This window comes from Neurospora tetraspora (genome assembly GCF_033439725.1).
Source record: "Neurospora tetraspora strain CBS 560.94 chromosome Unknown B0H65scaffold_5, whole genome shotgun sequence".
Classification (NCBI taxonomy): domain Eukaryota; kingdom Fungi; phylum Ascomycota; class Sordariomycetes; order Sordariales; family Sordariaceae; genus Neurospora; species Neurospora tetraspora.
In genome coordinates, this window is record NW_026944387.1 from 1,041,797 (window position 1) to 1,057,181 (window position 15,385).

Genomic DNA, 15,385 nt, shown 5'->3' on the forward strand with positions numbered 1-15,385 from the left:
TCCCTTCGCACAGCACAATGCTGGTTCGGCATATTGCGAGCTTGAACTATCGCCCTCCTGTCGTTATTCTCCCACGCTGACGCACGCCGCCCTTACCTACCGTATAACGGCCACACACCGCCGCTACACGACATCGTCATCACCTAGAAGGAATCTTCACACATCGATCCTTTCACAAGTCAAATCCGACCGAAAGCAACGAAATCGCTGCTCCAGACTGCATACAACATCAGCATATACAGCTGTAGCAACGACCTTCATCCTTACCGAATCCATATCCTCTTACTATAGATTGATCGAATATCCAACTGTTCATCACCGGTATCGCATCGAAGCTTGCCCACCATGGCACGCCAACAACCCCAGATCATGTCGATGGAGGCCATGTTAGATGAGGAGCGGAGAGAAGTCCTCGCCCTGTTGGAAGGAAACAACGGGCAGGGATCGCGTTCTCGAGCTGCAAGTATGTTCGAAGACCGCTCGTCATCACCCTTCACGACGCCACGAACTCCCGTGCGCAGCATGCTAGATACTGGTGACGATCACCATTCTCCTGGCTCCCCTCTCCCTCCTCCCATTTCCCCCGTGCTCTCTCATGCTAAGACCGCCCCGCCATATTTAGCCCCAGTACGAAGTATGCTCGACATCGCCCCTGGCCCGGCAATACCTGTCCGCAGTATGCTCGACATCCCAGCCGCCACCAGCTCAAGAACGCCACTCAGTAACCCCAGCTCGCCTGTAGAACCCAAGTACAACAAAAACAATGGCCAACACCCACGCAGCATGTCGGATGCCGGAATGAAGCCGGCCGATTTTGGCCCCAGGGCCTCGGCGCGGTCAAACCCGATGAACAGCTACCAGTTCGGCGACATTGTCACCAACCCCAACCACACCGGTCAGGCCCTTCCCAAGCGAGTTACACAGGGTGGAAAGAAAAAAAACCAGAGTTCGTCAATGGCTGAAGTTATGAGAGGCAACGACGTCAGTAATCTGGCTCTTCCCGGCGAGAGGGGACGCCACACCTCGCTTCCCGGCCCCAGCGTCTCGGCGGCACGACCCTCGAACAAGTCCAAATCCAAGTCCCCGCATGGCCGCGCCGGCATGCGCTCCAAGTCGCCTCACGAATTGCTGGCCGAGCGAACTCTTAGCCCTGCCGGAAAGGCGTTGCTCGACGAGGCGTTGGATTACAAAATGAATACCGCGTACAGACACCTGTCGGATGCGGCTCTTGTTAGGTCGGGAGGCAATCTGGCAGAAGTGACACTACGGAAGAAATCGGACGATACGCCTGGAAGTGGGAGATTGGTTAAGGACTACCTGAGCCCGGATGGCGACCCGTTGGTGGAAGATAGCAGTGAAGAGAATGGCAGTTCGTCCGAGGACGAGTCGGATAGGGGCAGGAAAGCTGCCCGGAATACCACTGGAAACCAGGCAAAGCAAGTTCCGGAGTCTGCGCAGGGAAACAGACAGGTCAAGAGCTTGTTGGCTGCGGCGGAGGAAGAACGTATGTTCAAGCTCTATTGTTCAGGTTATGGTGCGAAAGAGATTACTAACGGTGTTGGTGGTATAGGCATTCAGGTGGAAAAGCAACAGCCCCAGCCCAAGTACCGATCCCTGCTCGACGAACCCGCGATCACGGTAACCGGACCATCAGGGCGAACCCGTAGGTCTAGAGTACATCCTGCGACGAGCTTCGATCTCCCGTCATCCGGATCTCGCACGCCTATCGATTCGGATGCCGAGGCAGACCTTACCGATATCAAGCGTGCCCAGAAACTCTCGTTCGCCATGACCCAAATCATTAGCCAGCCCGAGGTACACCGGACTATTCAGATCATTACCCGTGGCGAGTACTCCAAGCTGGTTCAGGAGACGCAGGACGAGCACAACCACCCACGCAAATATCTGGTCGCCACCGACCTTAGCGAGGAGTCGACACACGCTCTGGAATGGGCTATCGGCACAGTTCTCAGAGACGGGGACACCCTCATGGCTATTTACTGTGTGGACGAAGAAACAGGCATCCTCGGCGCCGACGGCAACTCGCTCGCAACAGGCATGGTTCCCGACGACCCTAAAGCCATGAGAGAGGCGGCCACAGCGCTCAACAGAATGGCCAACAGCAAGAGCGCCATACAACACGGAGGAGGCGCAGGCACGCTCTCTCCCTTGGCAGCAACGAGCATGGATGCCTCGGGCTTGCTAGCAACTGGCAACAGCGCATCGGCGATTGGCGAGGATCCATCGCCGACGCCGTCGCACTCGAGCCGGGAGCGCAGCAGGGCCGAGGAGGAGAGGTACCGCGCGATTCAGGAGATCAGCGAGCGGGTGACCAAGTTGTTGCGCAAGACAAGGTTGCAGGTGCGAGTGATTGTAGAGGTGTTGCATTGCAAGAACCCGAAGCATTTGATCACGGAGGTGATTGATCATGTGAACCCGACGTTGGTGATTTTGGGGAGCAGAGGAAGGAGTGCGCTCAAGGGGTATGTCCTTTTTTTCCTTTTTTTTTTCTTTCCTCGCTTCGCTCGAGTTAGGTACTAACATAAAGGTGATCACTAGTGTCATCCTCGGCTCCTTCTCCAACTACCTCGTCACCAAGAGCTCGGTCCCTGTCATGGTGGCCAGGAAACGCCTCAGGAAGCAGAGCAAATACAAGAGGCTGCCGGCGACGCACCAGGTCAACAATATCAATAATCCGACGGCGAGGAGCTTGGCCAGCGCAAAGATTGATTAGAAATCGGCGGCGGGTCCTGCGGGGTGGTTGAGTTAAGCCGTAAGCTTTTTTTTGGTAGATGGAGTTGCGGTTATCGTTGCGGAAGACACTGGCTACTGTTGTGGTTTGGGGAATGGCGCTATAGTCAGGAAGGGAAACGAATGGTGGATGTAATGGGGCAGTCGGGTTAACACTACGGCAACTGAAAAAACATGCATGGGAAACCAGAAAAGAAAGGAATAAAAAGTAAGCGTAATATCAAATTATTACAAAGGAACTTTGGGTTCGCTAAAGCAGGTAACGACGAAACGGGCGACTTGCAAAGTGGTTCGAGGTGGTGGTGAGGTTATGTATTCACCCAGATTCAGCGATCGGTCGTTTTGGAGTAATAAGTCTTTTACACAGTACGATCGATACCTACGTAAACTAGTACGATACTTAAATCTCTTCTCACTTACTCTTACCAATTCCATCTACTACTGTCTTTGTGTGCGAATGTGTCGGTTGACTTGTTGCTCAACTACTCTTGATCGATCTCTACAGACCGGTATGCAGGAATGAAGAGAGAGTTCCGTACTATCTCGAGTAGTTAGCTCCCGGTCGTATATCCATTCCGCCACGCGGTCCTGGAATAGAGCAAGCAGCCTGACGGCCGTTTGAAGCCCACTCATTCGTAGATACTATGTATACCTAGGATCGATCTTCATTTACAGACAGGGATGAAGTGAAGAGAACACACTGCAGTCACCTCATGGAATGAATGACGATCTGATAATGTTCTAGGTACCTATACCTACATCACTACTTAAGAGTCCAAGAGTGCTAAGCAGTGTTCTTATCTCGACGATCTGATCTGCCTCACAACCTCACCCGACCTGAAGGTGTGCAGGTGTGGTACCCCGTCATTATATTATAGATATCTTCACCATGTCACTTCCTCTTCACCCTGGTTGGACTGAGAGTTCACGTGAGAAGCCTCTGAAGATAAAAAGAGTCCTCAGCTAACCGAGAATTGCCGTTATCTTTTCTCTCCTTCTCTTCGCTTGGTTCTCTTTGGCTCACTGGGTTCGTTCACGTGAGAAGATTATGAAGCCCATGAAGAGTGCTCAGCCATCGTCAGCTGATAAGGGAAACCGTACCCTTGTTGTGTCGGTTGGACTGTGAGGACTGTGTAAAGGGGGGTATGTATGACCAGAGACTGAGCAAGGGGGTTGTGTACCGGGGTAAACGGTCCTAAAAAGGGAAACGAAGGAAAGTAACGAGTTCTGTTCTCTTTTCCTCTCCTATCGACTACCTCTCTGTTAATCGACCGAGAACTGATTCGTTGGCTTCGTTGGCTTCAAGCGTCAAGTCTTGTGTAACTCTTCTTTGCTTTTCGTCCTTCGGAGTCCGTCCGTTGTGTTAAGTCGTGATGGAGGGGGGAGGACGAGACTCCGTCCTATCAGTTATCGATAAGTTTAAGAAGCGGGGCGATACGTAACCGACCAATTGCCCCGCTTTTCCAAATGCCCCACTCACATGACAACGACGGTCCGTTCGACGGACGACAACGGTTGGTTGAGGATCCACTTGGATGACGTTTTGGTTTTGACAGACGGTTGATGGAAACGAATGAATATTTTGGACTTGGTGTATGGTATGGTGGCTGTGTTTATGAAGCATATGTATTGGGAGAAGGGGTCAGAAGGGAAAGAGAGGAAGAAAGATAAATGAGAAGAAAGAATGAAAGAAAGAAAAGAAAAAGGGAGGAAAGTAGGGAAATGGAAGGGAGGGAACAACCTCCCTCACCGATTCCGGAACCAGTTCTCAACGGTCCAAACAAGAAAGACGGACGGGGAGACGGGCAACACGGGAGAAGGAGATGGATAACCACTGGCCGGCAAGACGGAGAGATCGGAAAACGATTCGACAAACAGTGATGCGGTGAAACACCAGTTTGTAGACAATAATGGCCCAATGAGAGGTTCTGTCCATCCTCCCTTTGGACTAACTGCCTTTGGACTGTACAGTACAGTATCGTGTGTACTGTAGCGAACGAATCAAGAAGGGACGTAAACAAACGGAGCAGTTAAAGTCGACTCGGTGGTGGAGTGTTGTTATGTGTGTCTCACGGGAGATTCCTCGTCCAGCCATTTCGTTTAAATGTTGTCGCCGCAACGCATATGCGTGAGTACCGTTGACGGGATGGAGGGTGGATGCGTTGGACTGTTGGTCTTGACCGTCCAAGGGTTCTCTCTGCCTGTGTAACCCATGTGCCATTGATGAATTGCGATTGCGTTGAAGATGGTGGTGTGGTGGGGAGGAAGGAGAAGAGTGAATTGGAAGAGGGGAGGACAAGAAGAGTGGAGGGGAGAGGGGACGACCGGGGCATGGCATGGGGCATGGGGCATGGGGCATGGGCATGGCATGGGGATGGAGATGGAGATGATGGAGACTTCCCTCGACGATGTCCCCCGCCCCCCCCCCCCACCGCACACATTCCATTCCCGACATCTCGTGCGCATCTTGATCCTCGTCTGTACATCCCATTTCACCCATTCTATTTCCAACTCGGCCATTAGCTTCATTCTATACAGTGTCGACCAGATAGCGAATCCCATCTGAGCGGTTGCATACCATCCCTGTTTAGAATATCAGTCTTGGCTTATCTCACTCGCTTGACCATATGCAAGCACTTTAACGGTACCTCTCTGTGCCTCAGGAAAAGTATTCTCTCCCCCTCCGGATTCAACCTTAGCGCCCGAACGCCCCCCGCTGCCGCATTCCATCCCATCGAAGGAACGGTACATCCATCCCATCCACCACCATCCACAGCATCATCCCAAAGTTGCTCCATCTTTCACCTCAACATCTCAAGGCACCAGGTCCAGCATATCCCAAAGAGGACCCTAATACCTTGACCAAACCACCACGACTATTGGCGGCGCATACTCAGCAGAGCCAGGCGACCACGATAGCGACTTGTTAGGAAGAGCGCCGATTCATTCTCTCGTTTGCGCAAGCAGGCAATTGGCTTCAATCGGTGTTGCGACCATTGCGATTGCTGCCTTGCGCCCGAGTCCCAGAGGGAGACAACCACTTCGATCCGATGCAGTCACTCTTCACCGTCAACAACAACGTATCACTCATAAGCCTGACCATAGCACCAAGTGCCTGGGTCGCCTCTCTTGTCGTCCTCCTCTTCTTTCTCTACTTTTACCTGCCGCGACTCGCTTCCTTGAAGGCCTTGTTCTTCCGCGTCAACTTTCTCGACAAAGCCAAAGGCAGCCATCGCAAACAAGTTGGCGCATACCCGACTGCGCCCAAAGACCCAAGATATCGAGAAGGGATTGAAGAGATAAACCGTCGAAATTGGAATCGCAACTATTCTCAGCATCAGGACGACTGCTATCAACAGTATCAGTATCAGCAACAGTATTATCCAGACCACGACGGCGCCCAAGGGATAGAAACAAGGGAACTACATTACCGACAACGTCAACAGAAAGCCATCACCGATAAGCAACTTCCGGCCCTACTCGAATTCTTTGGCAGGAAGAAAAGCAACGATAGCAACATCAGCAGTGAAAAGTTGACCAAAGAAAGAGACAAGGAAAAGAGTGGAGGACTCTTGCGACTGAACATCTACCGCACCAGCAGAGATTCTTCACCGAGCCCAGTCACCAGCAGCAGCAGCGCGCGCCACGTCATCAGCTACGGCACGCGCCAAATCTTTGCCAACCATGACAGCTGTAACGGCGGCCCCGCCGAAGAACCTAGGGCATCTCGACCATCTTCTCGACGATTCACTGGAGGACTTCGAGCACTGTCACTCGCTCCCAGTAAGCCGGACCAACAGCCGATTCTTCAGCATCCCCCTCCCGACTACTTCGGCCAAAGGCGAAACTCCGCACCCCCAGCATCCCCATCATCACCAGCAGGCGACACCGTTCGGATACCCATCAGTGCACTCGGGTTTCCGGAGCGACGACACGGAGAGCGACATGAGCGACCAGGAGGCGGATGGCGGGGAAGCCTCACACGGTGGCTACAGCCCGCCAGCCTGGAGGCGCCTCGGCAACGGCGACCGGAGCAGCGGCTTCTGGCGCAAGGCTAATTCGCATCTCAATGACATCGACCCCCTCTTGCTGAATGGTTTCGGCGGTCTAGGCGGCGGTCTAGGGAACGGCGGCTGGTCAAGGGAGTTCGAAACCAGTCCCGAGTATGATAGCATGAATGAAGACGATATGGACCAGGACGCAATCCTGCAGAAAGCCATCAGGACAAGGTTACCAACGGGAAGCCTAAGTCCTGAAAAGGAGAGGAGCCCAGAGCCAGAGTATGCGCGGCGTCAACAGTTGCAAAAGCAGGCCGAACGCCAGCAGCAGCATCACCAAAGGCTAGCGCCGGTAATCGAGGAAGACGATGTCAAGATCAAGGAAGAACCGATGGAGGAGGATGCGGGCATGGTTTTGAGGGGGTTACCTCGTAAGGGCCCTGATAACTGTTCGTTTGATTTCTTTGTTCCCTTTCATCATCCACAATCACCCTTCATAGTCCCAACAAATGAGAGATCGATCATGACATAAGAAAGTAAGACATCTGAACCGAACGCATCACGGCTAACTCCCTCACTTGTAGACTTCCGCTTCGCGGTCAGGGCAGAAGTCCACCAGCGTACAGAACCCATTGAAACAGCCGTTGCTTTCTTGCGCAAATGGCTCGGCCCGCTAACTAGGTCATGGTCATCCATGTTCCTGTCGGGACTCGTAGCCATTCTTTCCTATGCCGCCATGCGGTCGCTCTTTCAGCCGGCGTCTATGAGCCCCGTGCCTGATCTCGTCAAGGTGGCCGGTGTGGCGCGCTCCTTTGAGCCGCTCATCTACTACTCCGAGAATGGCATCCAGCAAGTAGGCGACCTGCAAGCGACAGGCGTGGCGGTATGGGATCTAGGCGAGAGTGTTCGGAGCAGTAACCTCACGTCGGCGCCGATTATCGTCAAGGAGCTGGACGAGTTGAGCGAGAGTCTCAAGACGCTAGCAATCGAACTAACCAAGTTCTTTGCCAACGTAGACGGTGACATCGATGGGTATGTTCTCCCCTTCATATCCTATGCCATTAAATCATACACTAACAGTCCCAAACAGCATCCTAATAGTAATGGACTGGGCCCGCCGCGAGCTCTCCCAACTCCAACACTTCCCCTCGCCCCCCCTTTCCTCCTTCTTCGACAACGTCCACAACCTGCTCTCCGCCTTCGGCATCCTCGAAGACCCCGACACCTCCCAGCCCACCCGCCTCGGTCTAATCGCCACCTCCCTCTTCGGGCCGTCCACCCCTCAACGCACAAGGACCACCCTCCAGCGCACCTTCAACGAGTTCCTCGCCGTCCTCGAGGAGGCCATCACCAACGAACTGCAGCACTCGCTCGCCATCTTTGCCTTGTTCGAAGCCATCGACCACCAATTTTTGAATCTAGCCCGCACGGTGGTGCGCGAAAGTTCCCTGCAAGAAGAACTCCACGCGGATTTGTTGAGTTCCCTCTGGACGAGAATACTAGGCGCCAAGGCGTCCGATATCCAGAAATACGAGCGCAACCGGCTTTTGCTTCTCAACGTGCGCGAGAAGACGGTGCGCAACAAGGGGATACTGGTGGAGCACAACCATAAACTTTTGGCGCTTAAAGCTTCCCTCGAAAACCTCCGGCGGAAACTGGTTTCCCCCTTGGTGAGATCGGTCAATAGCTCCACTTTAACTATTGACGAGCAGATTCGCGGATTGGAAGACGTGGGTGTTTATCTCGAGGGCGTCAGGACGAGGCAGAAGGGGAAGTTGATGGAGATGTTGTATGGTGGGGGGAGTTATAGGGCGGGGATTGGGTCGGAGGGGGGGAGTGGTGGTAATGGTGGTAATGGTGGAGGAGGAGGGTATGGTGGATATGGAGGGCAGTATGGAGGGCAGTATGGTGGGGGAGAGGCGAGGGAGGTGAGGTTGGTTGCTGATGCTGGTGGTCATCATGGTCACCATGGTCATGGTCATGGTCATGGTCACGGGAGTGGTGTTGGAAGTGGTGCTACTAGGAGTGTGCATGAGTCGCATAGGGGGGAGCAATGATGGATGGATGGATGGATAGATGGATGAGGGGATGAGGTCTGATTGACGTTGATTTATGGATGGTATGGCATGGGTATGGATTGGATCGGATATTAGGTATGTACATGGCATTTGGGAGGAATGAGACGGACGGACTGTGGAACATCAGCATACTCGGTGCTTGAGGTGTATGGGTGTACTTGGTGTACTAGGGTCGTTGGTGTTTGTGAGCCGGAACGGGGAGTTCTTGTGGTCTGCCTACACAGGGGTGCATCGGTTGGTTGGTTCTGGTCTGGCTTTGTGTTTTGTACGGTAAGTGGAAAGGGCCGGTCGGCTGGTCTGCTTTTCATCATCATGGGACTCTTCAGTTTTGTTTAGTGGTCGTTTGTTTGCCTTTCGTTTCAGTATTTCCTTCTGTCGATAGCATTATTGGACATTCACTCATTTGAATATGGAGTTATGTGCCTTGGGTATGTACAATGGTCGGAGATAGGGGAGTCACTTCAGGTGTCACTGGTGGTTGGTTGTCTCTTGGGCGGCTTCACAGCCCTTTCCTTTGGTCTAGTCTAGGTCTGTCTATAGGCAAAGTAGGTAGGTAGGCGATTCCCTCTGGTCAATTCAATTTAGTGTCACACTCCGAACTTCTGTCCAAACATCGATCGTGAAGTGACATATGAGTATGTATTGTGCTACTTCAAATTACTACGTACGGGATATCATTTCATAATCATCATCATCATCATTGCCCTGGCTGGCCCTCATCATTAAGCAGCCTCAAACTACTAACTAACTCGACAAAACTCCACGCTCAAAGACAACCAACCCCCCTCTTTAATCCCCAGAAAGCGAGCCCTATCACCTAACTAGGTAACCACCAGTCCTCACTGAGTAGGACTAGCCCTCTTCTCAACCGGCACATCATCTACATTATCCACCCCCTCCACCCCCTCCACCCCCTCCTCCCCCATGCCCATCTCCTCCCCCTTCCTCAACCCAAGTTGTCTCGTATCATACCCATTCTCCTCCAAAAACGCCCTAAACCGCGCATCCTCGTCTTGAATCGTATCCTGCCCAATATGCGGCAAGCAAAATAACACCAATGCTGCACTCAGGACACACAGACTACTCGACACCCAAAACGGATACTGCGCCGCCAACCTTTCATCCCCTCCCCCCGCCGCCTCGATATAAGGGAAAACCCAGGTCCCGACAAAGGCACCGATCTTGCCCACGGCGGCTGCAAGACCATAATATTGGCCACGAATACCAGTGGCGCAGGTCTTGGCGGCGATGAGGCCGATGTTATTTCCCGGTCCTAGTTCCCCAAGCGATTGGAAAATGCCGTAGACGACGGCGAAGGCGGCGACGCGACCGGGTTGGGCGAGGGAGGAGTAGCAGGCGGCCATGATGAAGCCGACGATGGCTTGAAGGAAGACGCCCAGAGCTAGAGCGTAGCGAGGGCCGAGGAGGTCGGAGACGGGAGCGCCCAGCATGGTTCCCGGGATGTAGAAGAGGTTGATGACGGTGTTCCAGCCGAAGATGGTCGTCAGGGGGGAACCATCGGGATATATGTTAGCGACGATCTTGGGACTATAAATCCCGAAGCTGTAAGCACTAAAGTCATAGATGAACCAGATCAGAGACACGATAAACAGTCTGAACCCGTAGAACTTGAGGACAAGCCGGTAAGGGGTGCGGGCGTGTTTCATGCTGTTTTTCTGGAACTCTTCTGGTTCAGACACAAAGAGGCGCAAGACGAAAAGCACAAGGGGGAAAACGACGCCGATCCCGAGACTGGTGCGCCAGATGGTCGACAGGTGGCCGTTGTGGCAGGCGGCGGAAACGACATACGGCACAAAGGCGCCAATGACGAAACCCCAGTCGATCATCGAGTTGGTGAACAGGATGAACCACATGTTGCGCTGGCCGGATTTGAGCTCGCCCGTGTTTTCGGCGGCGCCGACGGAGCCGGCGGGGTATTCGCCTCCGATGCCGACGCCGACCTTTTGGTGAGGGGGGTTGTTAGTTTGATAGGTAATTTGACAAAAGAGGATGGATGGGGAGGAAGGGGACGGGAGCGAGCTTACGAAAAAGCGCCAGGCGGTAAGGATGTTGAACATGCCGATTGCGTCGCCCTTGTAGTAACTTCCTGCGGCGAGGGCGGCGAAGATGATGAGGATGATGGTTGAGACTAGGAGGGAGTTTGTTCGCGACCATTTATCGGATCTGTTTTTCCCCTTTGGTTAGTTCATCACTCTCTTCACTTTTTCATCACCAACCAGTAAGCACTTTGAAGTTGAAGAGAAGAGAACTCACAAATATCCAAACAATAACATTCCCACCACCGTTCCGGCAAACGCAATGTCGCCCACGTACTTCTTCGCGTTCGAGTTTCTCCATATGTCCTCATACTCTCGGTCTAAAATGGTGACGACGGAGCCGATGACCTGGAGCGTTCTTCTTGTCAGTCTTTCCCTTTCCTCTATCGAATTTGCAATGTCTTGCGCTTTGCATCGAGTGTAATTCAGCTTAAAGAAAAGTAACGAGAGACTGAAAAAGACATACATTATTGATATACCCATCGGAAAAAAGTCCAGCGCCACAAGCAATCACAGGAATGAGATTCTTCCAGTTCGTCTTTCCCCGCGTTTGTCCTTCGTTGACGACGGTATCGACATTGTGATGATCGACGGGTTGCGCTGAGGCCTCAGATTCGGCCTTGCGCTGGCGGCCGAGTCCGAACATTGTTGTTGTTGCGCCGGGATGGGATGTGTATAAGTCGACACCGGATAAGGTATACTTCGACTTCGACTTGATATCAACCTTACTTTGCGATATTGGAGAGTCAGTCGTAGGTAGGTTTGAAAGAGAAAAAGTATGAAAGGGAAGGGGAGAAGAAAAAAAAAAGGTGAAAGGGAGGAAGAGAAGAAGAAAGAGGCTGTCAATCAACTGTAGTAAACTTTTACCAACTTGAAAGCTACCCTGAAGCTACTAGTGTAGCTATCGGGCAGCTCAGCCCAGCTCACCCAGAACCGAGGCAATGGAACTTGAACAAAGAAGGAAAGAAAGGAGGACAATCACAGGCTCGAGAACTGAAGGAATGGGAGTTGGATACTGCGGCACGTGTGTAGGTAAGTGGCGGGCGGACGCGAATTCGAATATTGACATTCCTCTTTTGGTATAAGTTTGAGGGAAAAACGGGCTGGTAACTTCCCTGGCAATGTTCGTCCGGCGGCAGATAGTTACCATTCAACTTTACTTACCCTGCCTGCCCTGCGCATAAAACGTAGTCGTAGTTGCAATGCAGCGTTCCATGCTCGGCGCAACCCTCACGACAAGGGGGTGTTGAGGAAGTTGACGAAATCTCCTCGCTTCCAACAAAACCTTTTGGGTTTTCACGATAACGACGAATATTTTGAGGTACGTGCAAATAGGGGCCCAAGAGATCATCGCCTTGCATATGCTCACTCTTCCTCGCCGCCCATCTCGGCGCCGTCTCGCCCTCCGCCAATTCAGAGTATCTGATAAGACTCACAGAATCATAAAACATGGAACCCCTTGTTTATCCCCACAACTTTCTCTCCGAAATCAATCCACAAGTCCACACTTTCCGCGAAGCTCCATTCAGAGACTCCTCTCTTCCCACGTGGAGAAGATCTCAGCTCGTGGATCCCATCGTTTTCCTCTTGTTTAAGATCTCCCTTTCTTCATCTTTCCACCTTCCTTTCCCTTCCACGTTTTCTCTCTTTTTCTCTCTCTTGAACTTTATCATCAACCCCTCTTTTCTCCTGTATCACACGATACCTCGTGGCTTTTTTTTGTTGCTGAACCGAACCGGCTCAAGGAAAATTCAAGGGTGTGACCAAGTCGTCCAGGTGACGTTGCCCTGCATGAAGGCTTATTGGGATGCCTTACAATCGGCTTCCAGGCTATCGGATCGGGTAATACAGGAAGCTTAATAAAGCAGTGTGGTGGGTGTCAAGCTTTCAAGGCTCTTCTGGGCGGCGTGCGCCGAGGGTGCTTTGGTGCTTGTCCGAAGCTTTAGCGCTCTTCCCCGCGCTGCTCGGCGCTGTGAGCCTGTGAGATGATCTTGTGGAATGGCTTGGATGATAGCGGGTTGTGGGGTTTAACGTGCCGGGAGCCGACCTCTTTTTTCGACTTCACGATGTTTCTTGAAGTGAGTTTGAAGTCAAGGATTTTACTTCATGGAGTCTGTGATTTGGAAATGAAAATAATTTTCGAAATCAAATTTCAAGATTTCACGAAAACAATCTTTGGTGGGATCGTTTGAAACAAAAAACCACTGTTGGTTCTAACCGATGTACCTTACGTCCTCGCAACCACACGGTGCCGAACTGCCGTAGATTTCGACCTGTATGAAATTGTTGGATCTTTTGAGCTGACAAAGTGATGGGTATCGTTCATCTATTAACATCTCTCGTATTTTCACCTTTTCATTAATGCCACTTGCGTTCAGACACCACTACTACTTAGCCCACGGCGCCTTCGTCACCGCAAACTGATTACTCGCGGTCCCCGGCGTTCCGCTCGGGAACGACTCCGGCGGCGGAGGTCCCGTATTCGGGGCTCCTCCCGGCCCTCCACTAGGCTTGAATGGCGTGAACCTGTTCGCCGTAGATGGTCCAACTCCCGCTCCCGATGACCTTGCCCACGGCGCGGCCGTCATCGGGGGAGGCATGCCAGCCCCAGCTCCAGGTGCCTGCGCAGGAGCCTGAGCCCAAGGTGCCGCTGTCCCTGTCACACCCCCAGGCCCCGACGGTCTCTCCGTAGGAATACCCACACCACCAGTGACCGCAGCAGAAGCAGCCGAAGCAACCGGCTGATTCTGCATGTGTACGCTCTGGACGGGGACCCCCGCCTCCGGATCCTTCTCCCACTGGAACAGACTTCCAAAGGGGAAATGCTGCACAACGGGGAACTTGCTAAGCACCTCGGCGTTGAACATCTTGATCATGCCCTTGTTGATCTTGCCCCAGCCGTCCTTGATGCCGGAGACGTCAAACAGGATGGGGCTGTGTTCCCAAAAGGGACCCTTCTTGACGTCGTTGATGAAGCCGATGGCGGAGAAGTACATGTTTTCGGTGCGGTAGCGCTCGACGGCAGTGGCTTTGGTGATGTCGCTGGGCTTGGGGGCGTTAGGGACGGAGCCCTCGAGGGGTGTGGGTTCGTTGGGCGAGGAGATGGGGCGGGTGTATTGCGCTGAGCCGAAGATGTAGGGGATGAAGGAGTGGTCGTCGAGACCCCAGACGCCGTGGGAGCCGGCTGGTTCGAGCGTGTAGGTTAGGATTAGACGGCGGATGACGCGGAGGTAGCTGTCAGGTATCCGTCAGTATCGTAGGCTGGCGAGGGAAAGGGATAGACATACGGTTCAACAACTCCCAACACGATCCTCCTCTCAACCTCCCCATCCTCATCATTCTCCTCTCCCTCAAACCCACCCAGCTTCCACAACCCACCGAGAAACATCATAAAGCTCAACTCATGTCCCGTCCCGTAATCCAACCGTTGCGCACTCCCAAACCCACCCAGAAAATACGCCTTGAGCTCTTCCAAAGGCCCCACAACCTCTGGCTTCTGCTCATTTGTCTTCTTATCACTTTCTCCCTCTGTCTCGGTCTCGGTCTCCGTTTCCGTCCCCTCTTCCTCCTCTTTATTCTGTCTCTCCTCCTTGGTGGTACCCGCGCCCTCCCACCTTAAAACCCCTCCCGGCAAATACTCCCTCAACAACCCATCCGCCCTGCTCTCCAACAACTTATACCACGTCCTAAAGCTCACATTACCAAACCGTCTCGGACCAGGATCAGGCGGCGCCTCGTCAATGATGGCTTCCACCTTCTTCAACAACCGCTGTAATTTCTGAATCGATTCGGGTTCCTGGTTATCTAACCCTCCTTCCCTAGAACTAGGCAAAGGGAACGTCTTGATCTCTTCCCTGGGCAGCAGCTGCTCATCCCTCTTCTTGCGTAGTAACTGGAGTTTGGCCGCTAGGGCGTCTTTGGGTGGTTCTTCATTGGCTTCCGCCTTCTGTTCGTCTGTGGGCTTGGGAGCTGTCGTAGGAGCTGCGGTAGACTTCTTGATGATTCGCGGAACGAGAGCGTGGTTGAGCTGGAGGATCCAAACGCAAATGTCGCGGTAGGCTTTGGAGGTTAGGAAGTGCGAGACGTCGGGGCCTTCGTTGATGCGCTTGGCTGGGCGGAGGAAGCGGTGGGGGGGGAGGGTGGAAGGGTTCAGGATTTCGAGCTTGGGGAGGGGTGGGAAGGTTGTTGGAGAGGAGCCGACGGGAGGCGGGGGTTTGAATGTTGGATCCATGGTGGTCGTATTTCGTCTTCTGGAATAGACACGCGATCTGACTTGTTGTGATTTATGTTGTTGTTTGTTCAAAGGGAAGTTGTCAAGTGGGGGAAGAGCTATCCGAGGTGTACGCGTATCTTATGAGTTGGGCTCCGATAAGCGCTGGACCCCACTGTCGTCATAGGGGTTTGCGGGGAGCAGATTGGTGGGAAAGGGGCAGCCGGGGACACTCCATGTTGGCGTAAACAGAGCCCCGAGGTTCGGGCGAGGGTCACCCTTTGATCATCT

General features: G+C 53.0%; 4 protein-coding genes across 4 annotated transcripts; 2 read left to right on the forward strand and 2 right to left on the reverse strand.

Annotated features, from left to right (window-relative positions):
* Window positions 1–345: 345 nt before the first annotated feature.
* B0H65DRAFT_427725 (uncharacterized protein) lies at window positions 346–2,734 on the forward strand (the record flags this gene model as incomplete). The annotated part of the gene is made up of 4 exons (XM_062824704.1): window positions 346–1,385; window positions 1,467–1,504; window positions 1,571–2,483; window positions 2,560–2,734. The coding sequence occupies 4 exons, from the start codon at window positions 346–348 to the stop codon at window positions 2,732–2,734; spliced, it is 2,166 nt and encodes a 721-aa protein (XP_062680287.1).
* A 3,067-nt stretch (window positions 2,735–5,801) lies between these two features.
* B0H65DRAFT_427738 (uncharacterized protein) lies at window positions 5,802–8,806 on the forward strand (the record flags this gene model as incomplete). Its single annotated transcript, XM_062824706.1, has 4 exons — window positions 5,802–6,534; window positions 6,593–7,180; window positions 7,334–7,781; window positions 7,840–8,806. 4 exons carry the CDS (start codon window positions 5,802–5,804, stop codon window positions 8,804–8,806), a joined length of 2,736 nt encoding a protein of 911 aa, XP_062680288.1.
* Window positions 8,807–9,666: 860 nt separating this feature from the next.
* On the reverse strand, window positions 9,667–11,530 carry B0H65DRAFT_428386 (major facilitator superfamily domain-containing protein; the record flags this gene model as incomplete). The annotated part of the gene is made up of 4 exons (XM_062824756.1): window positions 9,667–10,788; window positions 10,873–11,011; window positions 11,102–11,232; window positions 11,351–11,530. 4 exons carry the CDS (start codon window positions 11,528–11,530, stop codon window positions 9,667–9,669), a joined length of 1,572 nt encoding a protein of 523 aa, XP_062680289.1.
* Window positions 11,531–13,007: 1,477 nt separating this feature from the next.
* On the reverse strand, window positions 13,008–15,372 carry B0H65DRAFT_221076 (Phosphotyrosyl phosphate activator protein-domain-containing protein). The gene is made up of 2 exons (XM_062822050.1): window positions 14,172–15,372; window positions 13,008–14,118 (listed from the first exon to the last, which is right to left on the reverse strand). The coding sequence occupies exons 1-2, from the start codon at window positions 15,113–15,115 to the stop codon at window positions 13,272–13,274; spliced, it is 1,791 nt and encodes a 596-aa protein (XP_062680290.1). The 5' UTR covers window positions 15,116–15,372; the 3' UTR covers window positions 13,008–13,271.
* Window positions 15,373–15,385: the final 13 nt, after the last annotated feature.